This window comes from Rhamphochromis sp. 'chilingali' (genome assembly GCF_963969265.1).
Source record: "Rhamphochromis sp. 'chilingali' genome assembly, chromosome: 7".
NCBI lineage: Eukaryota > Metazoa > Chordata > Actinopteri > Cichliformes > Cichlidae > Rhamphochromis > Rhamphochromis sp. 'chilingali'.
Window position 1 is genome coordinate 30,507,240 of NC_137934.1, and position 21,718 is coordinate 30,528,957.

Consider the following 21,718-nt stretch of genomic DNA (forward strand, 5'->3'; position numbering starts at 1 on the left):
TGTAACTATAAATTGGCAACCACCTGGTGAGCACTGTTAACTTAACTGAAAACTAAGCAGCCTCATACTTATCACTGTTAAAATGGTTAACTAAAACCTTTTTCTACTGTTGTTATTAGGAACAAAAATCCTGTCCATTAATTTTCTTCTTCCGCTTTTGTCAAACATCTTGGTCCTCGACATGTACAGGAAACCTATGCGTAATATGGACACACATCTTTGGATCAAATGTTGGTCCAATCCGGACTCATGAGCAAATCAATCTAAGGGCCCCTACATGTTAGCAGTAGCTTGCAACATACTAGAAGAACAGAAAGTGAATATATTGCACCTATTATTAGTCAGCAGTCAGGATATTCAGGCTACACCAGCAACTTTATTTTGTATGTTGCAAAAGTTTTTCATTTAACAGCAAATTTCAAGTCAAGTGAGTTGACACGCCTGAAATCATCCTATGATGACAATGCATTTCTCTCTCTCTCTCTCTCTCTCTCTCTCTCTCTCGCTCTCTCTCACTCCAGCTCTTGGTGTTCGGTCTATTGCTTACTGTAACATAACATGTCAGTAAGTCGGTGATGTTGATGCTCCTATTTTACTCCACCTGTCTTTTGTTCAGCTAACTTCCACATGTGGCATGTTTGTGTATGTGAGAGAGATGCACTCAAACTGGGAGCAGATTATATTCTTGGATGTGTTTATTAGCTACATTTTATTTTACGGAGTAAGAGAGAGATGTTTATGGTAGGTTTGATGTTACTCTAGCTTATTAATTTATGCATAAAGTCCTCATTTTGAGGAAGAGACTAAGGAATGGATCTTTTAATACTGGGATTCAATCAGAAATCACAGCATACATAATGTTCTGGTAATACTTGCCAACACCTCTGTGTTTCCAGAGGTTCTCTATTATTTCAAAACTATCTGTTATTACTTTCACAACTTAAGTCGAATTCTATTTTGTGTGTGTGTGTAATTGCCAGCTAATCTTTCTAATCTAACACACTCCACATAATACGCATACTTTGAACTCATCTGTCACAAAATCTGGTAACCCACCACAACCCAATTTAAAGGGCTTATGCAGAACTGCTCTCTGCATAGGCAGACAGATGAGTTACATGTGACATTTAATAAAATAAAAACGTTCATCAAAATGAAGCATCCTACTACCAAGACACATCTACAAAATCTCGCACCAAATAAAAGGAGGAACAACAATATTATTTAATCTGCACACTATGGGATCACCAAGATCACTTCACATATCACTGAGCATATTACAGAATATTAAAAAAAAATGTTTTTGCATGTCGATGGCAAACTTAGTGCAAAACAGTTTTAATAGCTCCCAAATCCCTTCATACAGCAAAAAGGATTTTATCTGGAATTTAGTGCAATTCTTAAAACAATGAGCATTGAATAAACACAGCTATAATATAATATGCTATAAGGAATCCATTGGTTTTATCTGCTAATGCTACTAATAATAATGATAATAGGCAGCAGATAATGATTGAGCTGAAAGGCAATTTGCTTGTAGTGACAAATATTACAGTAAAAGCACCTTTGGGCTTGTCTCATCGTGAGAGGTACTGCAAGGTTTGTGTTAGATAAGCCAGGAATATTTATCTCCACACAAAAGTCATTTAAATGTATTCAAGTGACAAGGCGGTGTAGGATGACCAGAGCTTCAGCTCAGCAACTTCCAGAACAAACACTAATGGGGTAGCAAAATAATGCTGAGCAGTTCCGAAATATATATATATATATATACTGAACCAGAAAACACCAATGTATACTGGCAAAATATGTAACTGCTTGGTGGTGGTGTGTCTGAAGAGTGAAACCATGTGCTTAAACTTGTATTATATTTAATTGTCAGCAATGATGACTCTTCAGGTTACAAAATGACTTCATATAGAAGAAGGAATGACCAGCTGACCAAATTTATACTGGTTACTGGTTCAATTATCACTTAAAGTCATAATGAAAATACTAAGGATTGGCCAGTTATACTTCTACAGCCAGTAAGCAATTTAATAGTCAGGTTTTCCCTCCTACGAGTCACAATAACAAAAAGTTTAATACTCTAGGCTACACAGTGGTAAATCTCTAACCGCAGGGTGGTAGTTCCAACTTTTAAATACAGTCTAATTTAAAAATAAAATAAAGAAATCTGTAATTCCTCAGTAAATTTTTATTAGATTGATTGTATATATAATGTGGTCAGATTTTTCTAAATCACAAAACTATGTTGCCATACAAATTAAACATTACCTTGTGTAGCTGCTAGTGGACAATATTCCAACATTGCATTATGGATATAAGAAATAAAGTAAATTACTATTATACAGCCACAGTTCCAAAAACATTGTGTAAAATGTAAATAAAAACATGTTTTAGTGACATAGTGCAAAAAAATAAGAACTGAAAAAGAAAATACGATCATGAACGTGATGGCAGGAACATGTCTCAAAAGATTGGAACAGGACCATGTTTACCACTGTGTAGCATCCCCTCTTTTTTTAAACAAGTCTTTAGGGAGATTTTTGCACATTGGTGAACCTCCGCCCATCTTTACATCTGAGAAACTGTCTCACTAAGATGCTCCTTTTACCCCCAATCATGTTACTGACCTATACCATTGACTTTTCTCAATTTTTTTGTTGCCATAACCGAACCTTTCTGAGATGCTGAATTCAAAACAAGCTTATTATTTCTTAAATGGTACATTTTCTCAGTGAAAGCACTTAATAAATTTTCAATGTTCTATTATGAATAAAATATGGGTTCATGAAATTTCAATAATTGTATTCTGTTTAAATGCAATTTAAAGTTTAGACAGGATTGTAACTTTTGAGGAAATACCCAGCTCAATTACTAATAAAAAAGCTGAATCAAAACCAATCAACCAATCAACACCACACCTATTTAGGTCCCTTTTATTTAAATAAATGCAAACATCAGTCTTTGAAGATGTGCTCGCTATCTTTTGGTTTTGAGGAGTAGTAAGTAGGATTCATTTAATCTTTCGCAGGCCAAAAAAGGGTCAGTGACTACCTTAACAGTGCATAGCGATCTGTTCTTGTAGTACAGAAATAGCCTGACTGGAAATTTAAGGACATTTGTAACACAACAGGGGCATAACCATGTGGTTTGACCCCCTTGGGAGAAAACTGCAGCGGGCCCACATTTCTTTAATAAAACAATCCTCCCTGAATTTTTTATGAGCTATGTCCAGGTGTGTGTGCCCAAACTCATCACTACACTTCACCCCCCAACACTGGGACTGAAAAGGAAGTTGTTGTTTTTTTGTTTTTTTTTTGCTAGAACAAAAACACGCAGCTGTATCCGCCAATGTCTGTGTCGGTTACTGAAATCAAATGGGACTGAATCCAAGTGAATTCAATTTGGGAAGATTTACAGGCTATTTACTTTTTAGGTTGGTTTTTCCTTTTAATATAATCACTATTAATCAATGCCGCACTGTAGTAATCTAGAGGGCCTCAAACACAACCTTGCAGCTGACAGAAGCCTCTCCAGGGATTCTGTGATAATGCAGAGTAATAAGTACTAAGAGCTCACTAATCACTTGGCCACATGATAAGACTATTAATCTTGCCGCCCATGCAGCTCAGCTCCAGCAGACCACTGCCTTTTGCCGGGGAAGGAAATATTAAAAAGCTCGAACGCAGCAACCGATCACAGAAGCCATAAAGCATCCTTACAACGATCCGTAGATGACAGGAATCCCGTCTGTCCATTTCCAGAAGCCTGGACAACATCCTCCTAAACGACGACGGATATGATTCATGACACAATCTCCACTAATTTGGTCACGTGGCGATACCTCTGACTGTGCTGTCATGACAAATCTTTCTTCTTTTACAGTGCTAATCAACAGATCTCATTTGACCACCTGATCAGGTGACTCCCCGAGGGTTTGGAGAGCAGCAGAATGTGATATAGAACCAGCTGATAGCAGCGTGCGTGCATGTAATACATCATGATTCTGTCTAGGCGTGTCAATTATCCTGTGAGCACTGTGCTGTGAGGATGCTTTAATGCATGACAATGCAAGCCAAATAATACAGTCTGTGTATTAAAGAGCCATGAACAGGGATTTCATAAAGCATACTGCCCACCAAATGCTCTACAGTTATGTTAAATTCTCTCTCCTCCCATACACGTTGTAAAAATAGAAAACAAGGAATGGAAGATGCCCTAAAAACCCTTGGTACCCTGAAACGTGTATTTTCAGAATAAAATCCCCCTGCAATATCTTTCTCTTTAACTTTGACTTGTCCCTTACGTGCATTCTACAACAGATGTATGAGCATGCTTTTAAAAGCTTTTCCAACCATGGCAGATAAATGTTTACTCCTTTCCTTCCTCATCTCCATCATTTCATTTACATGAAGCGGCTTCATTTCATTGCAAGCATTATCATTTTCACTACAGTGCTTTATGTGGGTCAGTAAAGGACTTTTATTTAGCTCTCAGGTTGCCGAAATTCACATTTCACATTAATTATGAAGAGTACATGTGTAAATCTTTCTTATTACACACCACAAAATACGCAACAGCAGACTGATAATCGCTCGGTGGTACCTACAGGAAATAGTCACTGTCAATGTCTCTTTCTTTGAACAGTCCCAAAATCAGTGCATAGGCCACACAATGAATGTATTGCCTACTGTAACTGTGTCTTTTGCTAGATTGTTGGTTGCTAACTGCATTGAATCAAAATAAGCTGATTTTTTAATATATTTTAAGACTTTTAAATTGTAATAATAGGTGCAATATATTCACAAGCTAAATAAGTTTGGTGTCAGCCTTTCTCTGTTAGCGGTTAAAGTGTTTAGCATGTGCATACTGACTGTACACAGAAGCCTGGAGTTAACAAAATGCTGAGACTGTGACTAACCTCAAAATGTAAACACATTAACATCGATATCATGTGGCCTTATTTACACACAGCTGATCTTTCAAAGGACAACCACAGAGACTATTTGATGCGACTGCTGTGAGATCTGTCATGCATATAATAGGGTAGCGATTTGGCAGTAGTAAATACAGTGTAAAAGCATCTCCTCGTGCTGCAGTCACAACTCACCTGTATATCTTGTATCTGGTGGAGAAACCTTGTCGGTTCTTTTCCACAAAGTCGATGTACTCTGGGGAGTGGTGGAAGGGCCCCTTATCAGACAGGAGCCAGTCCAGGGGTCCCCCGGGTTTGTCATTTGGGAGGCTGGCTGATGTTGCTGTTGCTGTTACACTGGACCATAAACACACCCAGCAGTGAAGGCTGAGGCTGAGAATGCCCCATAGAGCCATCAGAGATGGATGGAGGGTAGGAGGGATGAGGGTGGTGGTGATGGTGGTGGTGGTGGGGGGCGTTCAGCAGCCAAAGATACTTGTCATTAGCTGGCTCCTCCACTGGGATGACCGAGGGACCTGCATCGCCTCAATGCCCCCCGAACACCTAAGGCAAAAGCACAAACACACAGTTCAGCAAACAAACAAACACCCACAACCAGCAAGGAAGAAACTTGGCTACAAAGACAGAAATAAACAAAAAAAAATCCTCAGAATATGTTGCAGCTGACAGAAGCCTCTCCAGGGATTCTGTGATAATGCAGAGTAATAAGTACGGTGTGGGAATGCTGTTTGAATCAGGTTCATTATGTGGAACTTGAATTAATAAATGTAAAAATGACACCTGCTAATTTCAGCTTGTGAGCGCCTGTTGCTTTAATGGTGCTGCTTCAGTAAAATTTCATGTTACTTTACTGTAAAATAATGACAAGTCATTTTACAGTGTGTTTACTGTAATCTATAAAAACAGTTTCTTACTGTAAAAGAAATGATGCACTGTAATGTATAGAATATAAGATCTGCAGTAGAATACTGTCAACTGTTTGGTTGCCATTATACTGTTGCTTCATTGTTTTACTGTAAAATGTCTACACCTGTGCCCTATTTAAGCATTTTCTTTTTCCTCCAAGTTTCCATTCTTCTTTTATCACACAGATATGGAACATTATGAAACCTGGCCTAATGGAAGTAGCCACTAAAGCCTCTATCGTGGTGTCCCAGTTCTAGTTCAAACCTTCTCACTCCCAGAAGCACAGGAAAACACATCACTGATCCACAGCAACCAAAGCCTAATCCGAAGGAACCATTACCTCTAAATGAAATCTGAATTTAAATGTAACAGTAGTTTGCTGTCTTAAAGTGAAAAAAATAAACGTTACGGTATAATTATTATGCATTTTACAGCAAACTGTTAAAATGTCTGCAATATATCTGAAAATACTGAAAACATCAGACTATAAAAAACTGTACAAAACAAGGGACTTCAAAATATCATGCTATTTTAAATAAATAAATAAAATGGTCAACAAACTAAAACTAAAATTAAAAGCAGCTACAAAATATCCATTCTGTGTTTTACAGGTTTTTTCAGACATGATTACTTTGATAATGCAAATGCACACAAAAAAAGAGATTGCCAATAATTAAACACACCCAATCATTAATTATAACCCTACTTTACACAAATAAAGAGAAATAATTTTTCTGGAGCATGATGAGAAAGCAGTAACATAGTTTAATTGCAGTATTTGGAAGCAAAAAGACCCAGCAATAATTAGGGATGGACCTATCCGATATTATGTATCCGCATTGGTCTGATACTGAACTAAATTACTGGATCAGATATCGGAGGGAAATAAAAAATGTAATCCGATCCATTAAATATCACGACAGCATCTCCCAAAACTTGCGACATGGCGTAACTCGGCTCACAACCTTAGCACATCGGAGCAGTATGCGTCACGTGATAGAGCGGATGTGGTGTGCCAGACCTGTCGGCGGTGTGGTTCAGCATTTGGAGCTTCGCTCTACCAAGCCGGCATTTCATCTCTGAGAAAGTTATCCCAAAGAGAAGTAAAGCAAGTGTGTAAGTTCATCTCTGAATGCTTGTAAAGCATATATATATATATATATATATATATATATATATATATATATATTAGGGGTGCAACGATATTCGTATCGATATTGAACCGTTCGATACAGTGCTTTCGGTTCGGTACGCATATGTATCGAACAATACAACATTTGTAATTTATTTTATCAATTTTCCTTCTGACGATGCTGTCTGTGTTGAGCGCTCAGTGAATCTGTGTTCGACTACTCCGCCTAGGCTGCACTGTCCAGCGCAGATCCACTGAGCGCTCAACACAGACAGCATAGTCAGAAGGAAGAGCGCAGGGCAAGCTAGCGAGACAGAAGTTAAGCTCTCCTTTTAACATGGACCTCCCCCACTCTCATTCAGATCTGGCGTTTGGAATTATTTTGGTTTTCATGTGACGTATGACCCTGAAGGTAAGCGAGTCATGGACTAAAGTAAAACAGTATGTTGGATGTGCCATGCAATGCTCAATTACATTGGTGTGAACTAGTGTGTTAGCGCAGTTAGCTCGTTAACGTGTTGGCCGTCTAGCCCCATGCACGGAGCGATCGGCGGTAGCTCGTTAACGGAGATTTGCCGTGTTGTGGCGTTAAGGTCATTTCAACGAGATTAACCTGAAAGCACTAGTGGGAACACAACGAATATGACTGCACATTTACGCCGACATCATCCTAGTGCAAAGACAAGTGGAAGCAGACAAAAAAAAGCAAGCATGCTACTAACTTTAGCCGAGTCATTTAGACAGCTGTTAGCACATGATTCTCCTTATGCTGCTGAGAATATAGCCCAGAAGAAGCGGATAGTATAGCTTTTATTTTGGAAAGAGCCATTTCTCTGTAATAAACTCTCTTTTCCAAAGATGAGTGATTCCTCAATCAGATACAGGGCTTGCAATATCGCTAGCCCGACGTCCTGGAGCTAGCGATTTTTTCAGTCGGGCTACCAAAATCTATCTCTTCCCTGCCCGTCGGGCTATTGTAGGAAAAATATATGTCAATGCTTTTGCATTCTTTCGGAAATGTAACTGGGTAATTATGTCATTGGCATCGGTGAGCCACTGTCAATATGTGACATATTGAAGTCGCGTTTGAATTTGCGCTTGTTTTTTTGCTTTCACTTTGCAATTGTGCGAACTGTGTATAGAGAGCGACAGCACTGATCTGTGAGTGATGATAATTTGTGCACCAATTCCTCTGACATCGTCTTATTAATCGTTAGCTTACTATGCAAACATGACAAGTGAAATCTCCCGCAGCAAGCTTAAACATGTGAGAGGTTGATCGCGCAGAGAATCGCTGAGCTTATGTGAGTGCCTGTGTAAAAGCAGCAGGATATATATTTGACTACGATGACCTGGATGACTGAGAACCTTCACAGACAGATATATATTTTAGTTCTGCTGAGCCAAATAAGAAAGGTCAGGGTGAAGAAGTGACAGCCAAAGAAAAGCTTACCACAAAACGGAAAAGTTATGACAAATCAGACTATAAGGCAAAAATAAAGTGCAGCTTTATGGTTTCATTGACAAAATAATTTCTGTGGCTGCAATATGATGAGCTAAATAACCAGGGCTGCACATAAGTGGTCCGCAGGTGTGCATTCGCTGTCAAAATAAAAAACACGCACAAGGGATAGGGTTAAATTTAAAAACTGTACTTTTGAGTTAAAATATATATTTATAATTTTAATAAATGACAATAAATAAATTGGTGTTTTGTGTTTTAAAACTCGAGTGTGAACTTATACAAAATGCAGCAAGATGTATTTTTAAAAAAAAAAACAGTTTTATTCATTAAAAAATACATATTCATATTCATATCGGTATCTGCAAATATCCAAATTTATGATATCAGTATTGGTATCGGACATAAAAAAGTGGTATCGTGCCATCTCTAGCAATAAAGTGCTGTGAATCCATCTTACTTTAGAGAGACACAAAACCATTTAGCCCCCCACCCAAAAAAAGTGTATTTAACTTTTGTTACAATTCGCCGCATTCACTGCTCCATGTGAGCTGGGATTTCCATCCAAAAGAAAATAATTTGAACTGAAAAGACTTGATTACTAATTTTACACACTTCTACTGCAGCCTGGTGCTGTGATTTGCAGAAATATTCGGATGTAGAAGTTCCACCAGGAAGAAAAAAGTCTAAACTGGCATGATTCTAATTATAAATTCATCTCTTTAACTTGGTGAATAATTGCTTTGCTGCTGTTTTTAAAACTATCCCCGTCATACTCGAACACTTTACTGTCACACCGCAACACATCTATTAAGAGCTGCAGTTTCATGCACAGACACACTTTAAGATAAAAAGTCTTGGCTGCTGTGATTTATCAGACTACCTGCTGTTCAGACTGTTGTCCAGAGCTCGCATTAGTCTCTATCACCATTTTGAGTTCTGTCAATCATCTCCCCTGCAGTGTGTGTACATGTATGTGTGTTGGGGTATTGGGGGTGGGGGGGTCAGTCCCATTACAGTATTGTGATGACAATCTGTCAAGTTAAGTCAGCCATATGACCGGGGGTGTGAAGGTTTAAAAAAAAAAAAAACACTGCTCTCAGACAATGCAGGCGATAGCACTGGAAGAACACACCACAGCTTGAGGTGGGTAAAGGGAAGAAAGAAAAAGAACAAAATTGCTATCAAATACGATGATATATTCATCTACAGGGTTAATTATTGAAAGTTAAACATGCAGGAGGACTTTCATTTAGTCATTTTAATGAGATGAGATGAGCTGGCAATTTGGAAATTGATTTCAGTCTGACATCGCTGTCAGCACTCCCCAGACTCAGTTTGTCAAGCCCTGGTGTGTGTGTCCATTCTCACTTGTGTTTATGTAAACATCTGTATAACCAGCTTTATGGTTTAGTGTGCTTTTAATTAACAGAAAGCACATGCTAATGCCTGTACATGCAATTTGGTTTTTGCATGACATCATTGAACTATGCAAAATGTGTTGTTTTTTTTAAAAGACATGTGTCACGGTCCCCGTGTCTCTCTGGTTGGCCCACGCTGGCTACAGGTTTTGTTGTTGTTAGTTTTAGTTTTTTGTCTCTCCTCCTCCTCTCTGCCTGGGTGGAGCTCATTACGGGCTCTCACTCTTGGCCCACGCACCCCTGTGGATGGTGTCCACCTGCGGCTGATCTGGCTGATTTCCCCAGCTGCTATTTAAGGCAGTGGCACAGAGCAGCTCACCGCTGGAACGTCGAACCACCTGAATTCTGGACCGAATCACCGGACCTGTCCAAGTGGGGCAGTGTGTGGAGTGTTGGAGTGAGTGCGGCTGAAGAGGAGTGCGTGTGTGCGGAGGAGCGGTGGCGGTGACTGAGTGGAAGAGGAAGCGTGTGTGTGGATTCCCCCCCCTTCTCTCCCTGGAGCCCTGGACCCCCTCCCAACTCACTGTACATTTATTTTGCACTAAGGTGATCCCTATTGTAAATAAATCCCCTTTTGTTTCCTTGAAAGAACTGTCTGCGCGTGGGTCCGTTCAGTAGCCATGACAACATGTATATTCAGATCTCCAACAGGCAGTTAAGTCTTAATTGCACCAATGCAGGTCTCAAATCTAAACTCAAATGTCCAAGTTGGGTTATAAGTATTAAACTGAGTCATAATCCAAGCTGTTCGAGTATTTTGTGGAACATTTTTCTTTCACAGTTGCTGCATGGTGCTTAAAGTACATTGCTAAAATTGAAGAAATTAGTCTCTAGCCTGACTTGGGTCTTGAGTTATTGTGTGGATGCCTTAATAGGCATCCACACTATTGAGATCCTGTTTCTCTTTCTTCTTTATTGTGTGGATGCCTTAATAGGCATCCACACTATTGAGTTCCTGTTTCTCTTTATTCTTTATTATTCCGGGTGTTTCCGTACACTTTTCGCCGTGGATCTACTTCCACAATTTTTGTGCTATTTTCACCGTTCAAACTCTAAACTGTTCTGCTCTTTCTGCTTATGCTGGCTATGACTTTTGGTGTTAATTACTATTATACTTTTTAAAATATTACACTTTTTTCCTTTAATTTGTCCCATTGAAATGAATGGGAAACTTCCACAATTCTGCTAAAACTTTCTTGTCTTTGAAACTTAACTACTGCCTCATACTTTCACCTAGAAACTCCATTCAAACTTTAAAACGTTCTCAAATGATTGGGCTATTCCTGTGTGATTCAGCTTTTTCAGATCTTCTACCGTTTTCATCTTATCTCTCTTTAAGTCTTCAGTTGCAAAATTGTGATTTTTCAGAAAATACATGCGTTGCTATGGTTGCTATGCAATTAACTCAGAGGGGACAGTGAAACTGTTTGAATTTTCTCTTCATGTCCAAACAACTTCTTGCTACTCGCTCAATTTCCACTCAAGCCGCACAAATTATACATCAAAACATAGGTATTTTTGCTGGCTTTCAGAAAATGTCCCTATCATTGTTGTGGGACTCATAGATATTTTGCAAATCTCCTCAGAGTAACACAAAGTGTGAAAACTCTCCATATAAACTCAATGGAGAGTTTGTTCAAAATCACCGCTGGATTTCTGTAATGAGAGGCATTTTCAAATTGTCATATCTCCTTAATAAAGCGAAGTTAAGACATAAGGCTTGTCCCGATATATCTTCAGACACTCCTGATGCTCACAATTCAAGAATTATTTTCTCACCTATTACCGTTCTGAGATGAGTTAGACTTGTTTGAGGGTAGGGAATTTGTCCCTCGCTCAGATTTCATCAGATTTCAAATTCTGGAAATGAGGCACTTTTTTCTCTCATCATATCTTTTTGATGGATTTCCACAGAGCCCTGAAAATTTCCATGACTGTTCACCAAAGCCTGCTGTTTCTTACGGTGAAAGAATGATTTTGATGCTCCATATAGATTTAGAGTTACCAAAGGTTGTTTGAGAGCAAGTCAAGGCAGTTTTTGCTTCGCCTCTACTCAGTTACAGTGTATTACAAGTCATATATCTTTAATAATTTATATTTTATCTCTGAATTATGAAGACCTGAAGATTCCCCCATCTCTTCTGAATAAAACGATGCCTGAATGACCGTTCTAGCCTCTACGGTTAGGAAATTATGGCCATTTGTTCGAGGGGAATCCTGAATGTCAGAAATACACTGAAGAAAACTCACACCTCTCTCTGTGTCTGTGTGTGTAAGGGCTGACTACAGCAGGTGCAGCTAATTTAACTGACCTACATATACCAAGCCCAGACTCTCAACAGCTCCTGTTCCCTTTACTCTCTGTGTATGTGTGTCTGTGTATCAATATTTCTCCTATGTTTAAGTATTACTCCTCAATCATAGTATTTCTGCTAAAGCAAAGTACTTCTGCTACATCTTAGTACTTCTGCTAATTCATAGTATTTCTGCTAATTCATAGTATTTTTGCAAAATCATGGTATTTATGCAAAATCATTGTTTTGAGGCCAAATCATAATATTTCTGTTATTTTATAATATATGTGCTGAATATATTATATGTGCCAAATCATAGTATTTATCCCAAATTATAGTATTTATGCCAAATTACAGTATTTCTGCTAAAAAGCAGAAATAGTCCTTTTTAGCAGGAATTTCTGCCAAAGTATTTATGTTAAAACATAGTATTTCTGCTAAATCAGAGTATTCCTGCCAAATCATAGTATTTGTACTGAAACATAGTACTTCTGCCCAATCATAGTATTTGTACTAAATGATAGTACTTGTGCCAAATCATAGTATTTGTGCCAAAGCATCGTATTTGTAAGGAGTCATAGTATTTCTTCTAAATCATAGTATTTCAATCAAATCTCAGTAGTTGTTGTTAAAACGCAGTATTATTGCCAAATCATAGTATTTGTACCCAATCATAGTATTTCTGCTAAATCATAGCATTTGTGCCAAATCATGGTATTTGTGCAAAAACATAGTATGTCTGCAAAACCATAGTATATCTCGTATGTTATAGTATTACTACTAAGGCATAGTATTTCTGCCAAATCATAGTATTTGTACTAAATCATAGTACTTGTGCCAAATCATAGTATTTGTTGCACATCATAGTATTGGAACCAAAACATAGTATTTGTCCCAAAGCATCGTATTTGTATCGAGTAATAGTATTTCTTCTAAATCATAGTATTTCAATCAAATCTCAGTAGTTGTGTTAAAATGCAGTATTATTGCCAAATCATAGTATTTGTACCCAATCATAGTATTTTTGCCAAATCGTGGTATTTGTGCCCAATTAATAATTCTGTTATGTTATAGTATTACTACTAAGTCATAGAATATCTGTTATGTTATAGTGTATCTGCGGAATATAGTATGTGTGCCAAATCGTAGTATTTATACCAAATCACAGTATTTGTGCTAAAACATAGTATTTCTGCCATATTGTGGTATTTGTGCAAGAACATTGAACTGTTATGTTATAGTATTACTACTAAGTCATAGTATTTCTGCGTTGTTATAGTATTTGTGCTAAAACGTAGTATCTCTGCCAAGTCATAGAATTACTGCAATTTCATAGTTTTTTTAGGAAATCTGTTATGTTATAGTATTACTACTAAGTCATAGTATTTCTGCCAAATCATAGTATTTGTGTGAATTTGTATATTGTAATATCACTGTATTATGTAGTGGCTAAGTAGGGGCTGTTTACAGTGTAAATAGGTCATCTCTTACTTTGGAGTGCCCTCTTGTGGCACCTTTTGGGTAGTGCCTTAGTAAACGTGAACCCTGTAAGAAGTGGCATCAGACTGATTTGTAGTGGAGGAATTTGTTGCCAGTTTTCTTAATCTTTAATCTGTATGCATGTTGTAATGCATACCCTGTTCTTAATCATAGAAACCACACCATATCACCTCTCCACATCCTCCTACTGTATGCCATACCTCCCTGTACCATCCATCTGACCGCCAATAAACTCCACCTGTGGTAATCTAATCCCTGGATGTCAGCCTCTCCTTCTGACCGAGGATAGTTACTATTGCAGCACCACCCAGCATTAAACTGACGTACACCATTCTGTACAATAGTATTTGTGCTAAAAAGTAGTATTTCTGCCAAATCATAGTATTACTGCTATTTCATACTATTTAAGCGAAATTACAGTGTTTCTGCAAAAACATGTTTGAGGGGTGGAAATCTGTCCTCCTCTCATTTTTCAAACTCCGAAAATTAAGCCATTTCTTCTCTCGTCATATCTCCGCGACGGAGATACGAAGAGCTATGGAAATCACAGTCAAAGTACACCAAAGTCCGCTGATTCACCCAGTGCAAGAATTATGCTTCTATCCCACCTAGTTTTTGAGTTACACGACGTTTTGTAACTCCAAAAAATGACGTTTTTCACCTCTCTCCGCGATCAAATTCTGACTGCTGATCACCCTGCTTTTTAAGGCGCCCCGCCCCCTTTCCAGGTGGCGCGATTGGTAATGACACGGCTCTTCAGACCAAAGGTCGGGGGTTCGATTCCACCTTGGCCCACATGTTTTTTTTTAACTACAAATTTATATACTATCACAGACCGGTAATTCATATTGATAATTTATTACAATTCTACAAAGTTTTATGATTTTAGCAGCTTTTCTAATATGGACCTCAGATTCTTGTTAACAGTCTATGGCAGAAATACATACAAGTACACAGCCTGATGAAGCAGACAGAAGCAGTACCTCTGATTGGTTCAGCATTTTCACCTCTTATCAGCACAAATCTCAGCCTCTTCTGCTGTTTTCATTAGAATTTTAAGCTTTTCCACCTTTTTTCAGTTACGTGAGAACCAGTTTGGCTCAATGAGTAGCTGAAAAATATCAGCCTCTTCTGCTGTTTTAGCAGGATTTCAGAGTTCAGCTTTTTCACTTGTTTTAAGCACAAATTTCAGTTTCTTTACCTCATTTCACAACAAAGTTCTTCCTCTTCACCTCTTTTCTGCTAATTTGAGCTTCTGCTCCACAGTGCACATTTTCCCTCTCATCATATGTGACCAGAACTCATTTGGCTCAGCGCGTAGGGCAGCTGCCGTGAGACCCGGTGGCAGAGGTTCGAATCCTACCTGTGACAGTTGCTACACATGTTCCCTGCTTGCATGCGCTCTGCTTTCTTGACACTCTCCAGTGTGTCATTACACATACAGCCATCTTCAGCAAGCACTTCTGCTTCTACACCTCTTTTCAGCTCATCTTTTTGCTTCTTTACCTCTTTTCAGCAGAAATTCTTCTGATTCACCTCTTTTCTGCCAAATGTTTAGCCTTTTCACCTCTTATCAGCACAATTCTAAGCAGCTTCTGCTAATTTCACCAGAATTGTCAGTCTCTCCACCTCTTCTTTGTGTGAATGAGTTTGGTACAGTGAGGTGAGTCGCCGCCTTTAGACCATAAGGGCCAGGTTCGAATCCTGCTCAGGGCAATGTTTTTTCAGCTTTTTTCAGCCGACATCTTCAACGTTAAGGCATCCACACAGCATTTTCGCAGGAAATGCAAATTTTTCTAGTTATTATTCCGGGTGTTTCCGTACACTTTTTGCCGTGGATCTACTTCCACAATTTTTGTGCTATTTTCACCGTTCAAACTCTAAACTGTTCTGCTCTTTCTGCTAATGCCGGCTATGACTTTTGGTGTTTATTACTATTATACTTTTTAAAATATTACACTTTTTTCCTTTAATTTGTCCCATTGAAATGAATGGGAAACTTCCACAATTCTGCTAAAACTTTCTTGTCTTTGAAACTTAACTACTGCCTCATACTTTCACCTAGAAACTCCATTCAAACTTTAAAATGTTCTCAAATGATTTGGCTATTCCTGTATGATTCAGCTTTTTCAGATCTTCTACCGTTTTAATCTTATCCCTCTTTGAGTTTTCAGTTGCAAAATTGTGATTTTTCAGAAAATACATGCGTTGCTATGGTTGCTATGCAATTAACTCAGAGGGGACAGTGAAACTGTTTGAATTTTCTCTTCATGTCCAAACAACTTCTTGCTACTCGCTCAATTTCCACTCAAGCCCCACAAATTATACATCAAAACGTAGGTATTTTTGCTGGCTTTCAGAAAATGTCACTATCATTGTTGTGGGACTCATAGATATTTTGCAAATCTCCTCAGAGTAACACAAAGTCAGAAAACTCTCCATATAAACTCAATGGAGAGTTTGTTCAAAATCACCGCTGGATTTCTCTAATGAGAGGCATTTTCAAATTGTCATATCTCCTTAACGAAGCGAAGTTAAGACATGAGGCTTGTCCCCGTATATGTTCAGACACTCCTGACGCTCATAATTCAAGAATTTCTTTCTCACCTATTACCATTCTGAAATGAGTTGGACTTGTTTGAGGGTAGGAAATTTGTCCCTCGCTCAGATTTCATCAGATTTCAATCTCTGGAAATGAACCACTTTTTTCTCTCGTCATATCTTTTTGATGGATTTCCACAGAGCCCTGAAAATTTCCATGACTGTTCACCAAAGCCTGCTGTTTCTTACGGTGAAAGAATGATTTTGATGCTCCATATAGATTTAGAGTTACCAAAGGTTGTTTGAGCGCAAGTCAAGGCAGTTTTTGCTTCGCCTCTACTCAGTTACAGTGTATTACAAGTCATATATCTTTAATAATTTATGTTTTATCTCTGAATTATGAAGACCTGAAGATTCCCCCATCTCTTCTGAATAAAACGATGCCTGAATGACCGTTCTAGCCTCTACGGTTAGGAAATTATGGCCATTTGTTCGAGGGGAATCCTGAATGTCAGAAATACACTGAAGAAAACTCACACCTCTCTCTGTGCCTGCGTGTGTAAGGGCTGACTACAGCAGGTGCAGCTAATTTAACTGACCTACATATACCAAGCCCAGACTCTCAACAGCTCCTGTTCCCTTTACTGTCTGTGTATGTGTGTCTGTGTATCAATATTTCTCCTATGTTTAGGTATTACTCCTCAATCATAGTATTTCTGCTAAAGCAAAGTACTTCTACTACATCTTAGTACTTCTGCTAAATCATAGTATTTCTGCCAATTCATAGTATTTTTGCAAAATCATGGTATTTGTGCAAAATCATGGTTTTGAGGCCAAACATTTCTGTTATTTTATAATATATGTGCTGAATATATTATATGTGCCAAATCATAGTATTTATCCCAAATTATAGTATTTATGCCAAATTACAGTATTTCTGCTAAACCAGAGTATTCCTGCCAAATCATAGTATTTGTACTGAAACATGGTACTTCTGCCCAATCATAGTATTTGTACTAAATCATAGTACTTGTGCCAAATCATAGTATTTATACCCAATCATAGTATTTCTGCTAAATCATAGCATTTGTGCCAAATCATGGTATTTGTGCAAAAACATAGTATGTCTGCAAAACCATAGTATATCTGTTATGTTATAGTATTACTACTAAGGCATAGTATTTCTGCCAAATCATAGTGTGTGTGCCAAATCGCAGTATTTATACCAAATCACAGTATTTGTGGTAAAACATAGTATTTCTGCCATATTGTGGTATTTGTGCAAGAACATTGAACTGTTATGTTATAGTATTACTACTAAGTCATAGTATTTCTGCATTGTTATAGTATTTGTACTAAAACGTAGTATCTCTGCCAAGTCATAGAATTACTGCAATTTCATAGTTTTTTTTAGGAAATCTGTTATGTTATAGTATTACTACTAAGTCATAGTATTTCTGCCAAATCATAGTATTTGTGCCAAAGCATCGTATTTGTATGGAGTCATAGTATTTCTTCTAAATCATAGTATTTCAATCAAATCTCAGTAGTTGTTGTTAAAACGCAGTATTATTGCCAAATCATAGTATTTGTACCCAATCATAGTATTTCTGCTAAATCATAGCATTTGTGCCAAATCATGGTATTTGTGCAAAAACATAGTATGTCTGCAAAACCATAGTATATCTCTTATGTTATAGTATTACTACTAAGGCATAGTATTTCTGCCAAATCATAGTATTTATACTAAATCATAGTACTTGTGCCAAATCATAGTATTTGTTGAACATCATAGTATTGGAACCAAAACATAGTATTTGTCCCAAAGCATCGTATTTGTATTGAGTAATAGTATTTCTTCTAAATCATAGTATTTCAATCAAATCTCAGTAGTTGTGTTAAAATGCAGTATTATTGCCAAATCATAGTATTTGTACCCAATCATAGTATTTTTGCCAAATCGTGGTATTTGTGCCCAATTAATAATTCTGTTATGTTATAGTATTACTACTAAGTCGTAGAATATCTGTTATGTTATAGTGTATCTGCGGAATATAGTATGTGTGCCAAATCGTAGTATTTACACCAAATCACAGTATTTTTGCTAAAACATAGTATTTCTGCCATATTGTGGTATTTGTGCAAGAACATTGAACTGTTATGTTATAGTATTACTACTAAGTCATAGTATTTCTGCGTTGTTATAGTATTTGTGCTAAAACGTAGTATCTCTGCCAAGTCATAGAATTAATGCAATTTCATAGTTTTTTTTAGGAAATCTGTTATGTTATAGTATTACTACTAAGTCATAGTATTTCTGCCAAATCATAGTATTTGTACTAAATCATAGTACTTGTGCCAAATCATAGTATTTGTTGCACATCATAGTATTGGAACCAAAACATAGTATTTGTCCCAAAGTATCGTATTTGTATGGAGTAATAGTATTTCTTCTAAATCATAGTATTTCAATTAAATCTCAGTAGTTGTGTTAAAATGCAGTATTATTGCCAAATCATAGTATTTGTACCCAATCATAGTATTTTTGCCAAATCGTGGTATTTGTGCCCAAATAATAATTCTGTTATGTTATAGTATTACTACTAAGTTGTAGAATATCTGTTATGTTATAGTGTATCTGCGGAATATAGTATGTGTGCCAAATCATAGTATTTATACCAAATCACAGTATTTGTGCTAAAACATAGTATTTCTGCCATATTGTGGTATTTGTGCAAGAACATTGAACTGTTATGTTATAGTATTACTACTAAGTCATAGTATTTCTGCGTTGTTATAGTATTTGTGCTAAAACGTAGTATCTCTGCCAAGTCATAGAATTACTGCAATTTAATAGTTTTTTTTAGGAAATCTGTTATGTTATAGTATTACTACTCAGTCATAGTATTTCTGCCAAATCATAGTATTTGTGTGAATTTGTATACTGTAATATCACTGTATTATGTAGTGGCTAAGTAGGGGCTGTTTACTAAGTGCATCAGTGTAAATAGGTCATCTCTTGTGTTGGAGTGCCCTCTTGTGGCGCCTTTTGGGTAGTGCCTTAGTAAACGGGAACCCTGTAAAAAGTGGCATCAGACTGATTCGTAGTGGAGGAATTTGTTACCAGTTTTCTTAATCTTTAATCTGTATGCATGTTGTAATGCATACCCTGTTCTTAATCATAGAAACCACACCATATCACCTCTCCACATCCTCCTACTGTATGCCATACCTCCCTGTACCATCCATCTGACCGCAATAAACTCCACCTCGTGGTAATCTAATCCCTGGATGTCAGCCTCTCCTTCTGACCGAGGATAGTTATAGTATTTGAGCCAAATCATAGTATTTGTGCTAAAACATAGTATTTCTTCCAAATCATAGTATTTGTGCCAAAGTATAGTATTTCTTCCAAATCATAGTATAACTGCATAATAAAGGTTCTTGAGCCACATCAGTGTTTGTGCCAAATCTTAGTATTTCTTCTAAATCCTAGTAATTCTGCTCAATGATAGAATTTCTGCTATGCTTTAGTACTTTTTTCCTAGATTGTAGTACTTCTGCTAAGTCAAAGTATTTTATGTAAATCATAGTATTTCTACCAAGTCCCAATGTTTCTGCTAAATCATAAATAATGTTTTAGTACAAATTGTATGATTTGGTGGAACTTTCTGTGTTCCAGCACAAATGCTATGATTTGGCAGGAAAAAAATATTATTTAGCATAAATACTAAGTTTTAGCAGAAATGCTATGTTTAAACTTTAAAAAATTCTGCTATTTCTGCTGATGTGTGTTATGACTTTTGACCATTGAAATGAATGGAACACATTATCAATGTGGTCACTGATTTTGCATGATGGGCTGAGCTGTGTTTTACCTCAGTGAGATAAGCATCCGTTCTCAGACTGGGAGGCCTGGGTTCAAATCCAGCTTATGGCAACATTTCTTTCACTTAACAGTTAAACTTTTTTTAAACTCTTTTCAACACAAATTTCATTTTTTTCACCCCTTTTCAGCAAAATTTTCAGTTTTTTTAACCCCTTTTCAGCACAAATCCAAACTTTTTCAGCTCTTTTTCAGCAAAAACCTCTTTTCAGCAGAATTCTGCTCAGTCACCTCTTTTCAGCAGAAATTCTGCTGATTGAACTCTTTTCAGCAGAATTTTCACCCCCTTTTTTTTGCCCAAATTCTGCTAGCACAATTGTCAATCTCTCCACCTTTCTTTGTGAGAAAGTGTTTGGCTCAGTGAGCTAAATAGCTGCCCTTTGACCAGGAGGGCCAGGTTCGAATCCTGCTCAGGGCATCTTTTTTTTTTTTTTTCAATTTTTTCAGCAGATATCTTCAGCCGTTAAGGCATCCACACTGCATTTTCGCAGGAAATGCAAATTTTTCTAGTTTTACTTTCAAATCTTCTGTGAGCTCAAGACTTCAGGGAGGTGAGTCAAAAAGTCACATTTCAGAGCAGTCCGGAGCAGTCAAGTCTTTGATTCTACCGCTGGGAATAGACCTTAAGTTTATTAAAACCTGCAAAGAGCAGACTCCCTGTCTGTTAGACTCCTCCTAACATGCCAGGGTTCCTCGGTGTTAACAGCTGAAGGGTGGGACATCTGACTCAGTGACTGGAGTTGGGATGCATCCAGCCCCTGAAATCCCACCTTTTACAAAAAAAGACACAGACAAACAGAAAGAAAAAGATGTACTGCTAATGTATGTTACAGCTTTACATTGTAGAGCCACAGACACAAAGGGGAAAGCCAGACTTGGATGAGGCGATGAAAAGCTGGATGTGGGAGGGGAAGAACTCTGCAGGGACAGCCGATGGAGACAGCGCTTTATGAGACTGAGGTGAACTTTGCCCAGCTGTGACCCTGCACTGAAACCTGATGAACTGGATCGGAAAAATTATTTGCTCTCATAGCAGCCCACTGCTTTATCATTTGCATAACATTTTTATTATTTTTTTTTTTTTGCCGATTGTTGAAAAATCATCTTTATGATAATCTAACTGGGAAAGACTTGATCAAATGGAAAAACTAACTGATCAGGTCAGGTCAAAGACTACACCCACAAGTCTGCAGTTTTGATAAGTACACATTACCTTAAGGTCTTGTATAACATGCAGTAGGCAGAAACGTGGTACAATTTTAATGAAACAGGGCCGAGAACGGTGTTACCCGGTGCCGAAACAGGGCAAATCCTCCCCCGTATCTCTTTCAACTTCTTTGTTGTTGATGCAGTTAAACTGTGAGTGTTACCTTCAGCAATTTCTCCTCACATTCCAGCAGCGCTGAATAGTTTATTGGACTGTGACAGAGAGACCTCTGTCTTCCCAGCATTTCTGTTATCGTCTGCCACGCTCTCCGTTTGAGCTTGAGCGTTTCACTTTTCTTTCTCCGTCCCTATTCCTTCAGCAGAGACGCTGCCACACAGTGAGCAGTTATGCTTTGTGTGTGTTTTGTCAAAAATCTGACACCAAAGTTATGGGTTACTATCCTATAGTGTGAAGTTTGAGAACAAGT

At 37.7% G+C, this 21,718-nt stretch overlaps 1 protein-coding gene across 3 annotated transcripts in view; it reads right to left on the minus strand.

Moving 5' to 3' along the window:
* LOC308399183 (BMP/retinoic acid-inducible neural-specific protein 3-like) overlaps positions 1-21,718 on the minus strand; it is a 68,210-nt gene that overhangs the window by 36,087 nt on the left and 10,405 nt on the right. For all 3 annotated transcript variants that reach the window (XR_013972084.1, XM_080886248.1, XM_080886249.1), the window contains exon 2: positions 5,117-5,485. Coding sequence is in view for 2 of the 3 variants with exons in the window: in XM_080886248.1 (XP_080742374.1) it covers positions 5,117-5,337 (221 nt within the window). In the remaining variant the exon portion in view is untranslated. The remainder of the gene's footprint in view (positions 1-5,116; positions 5,486-21,718) is intronic.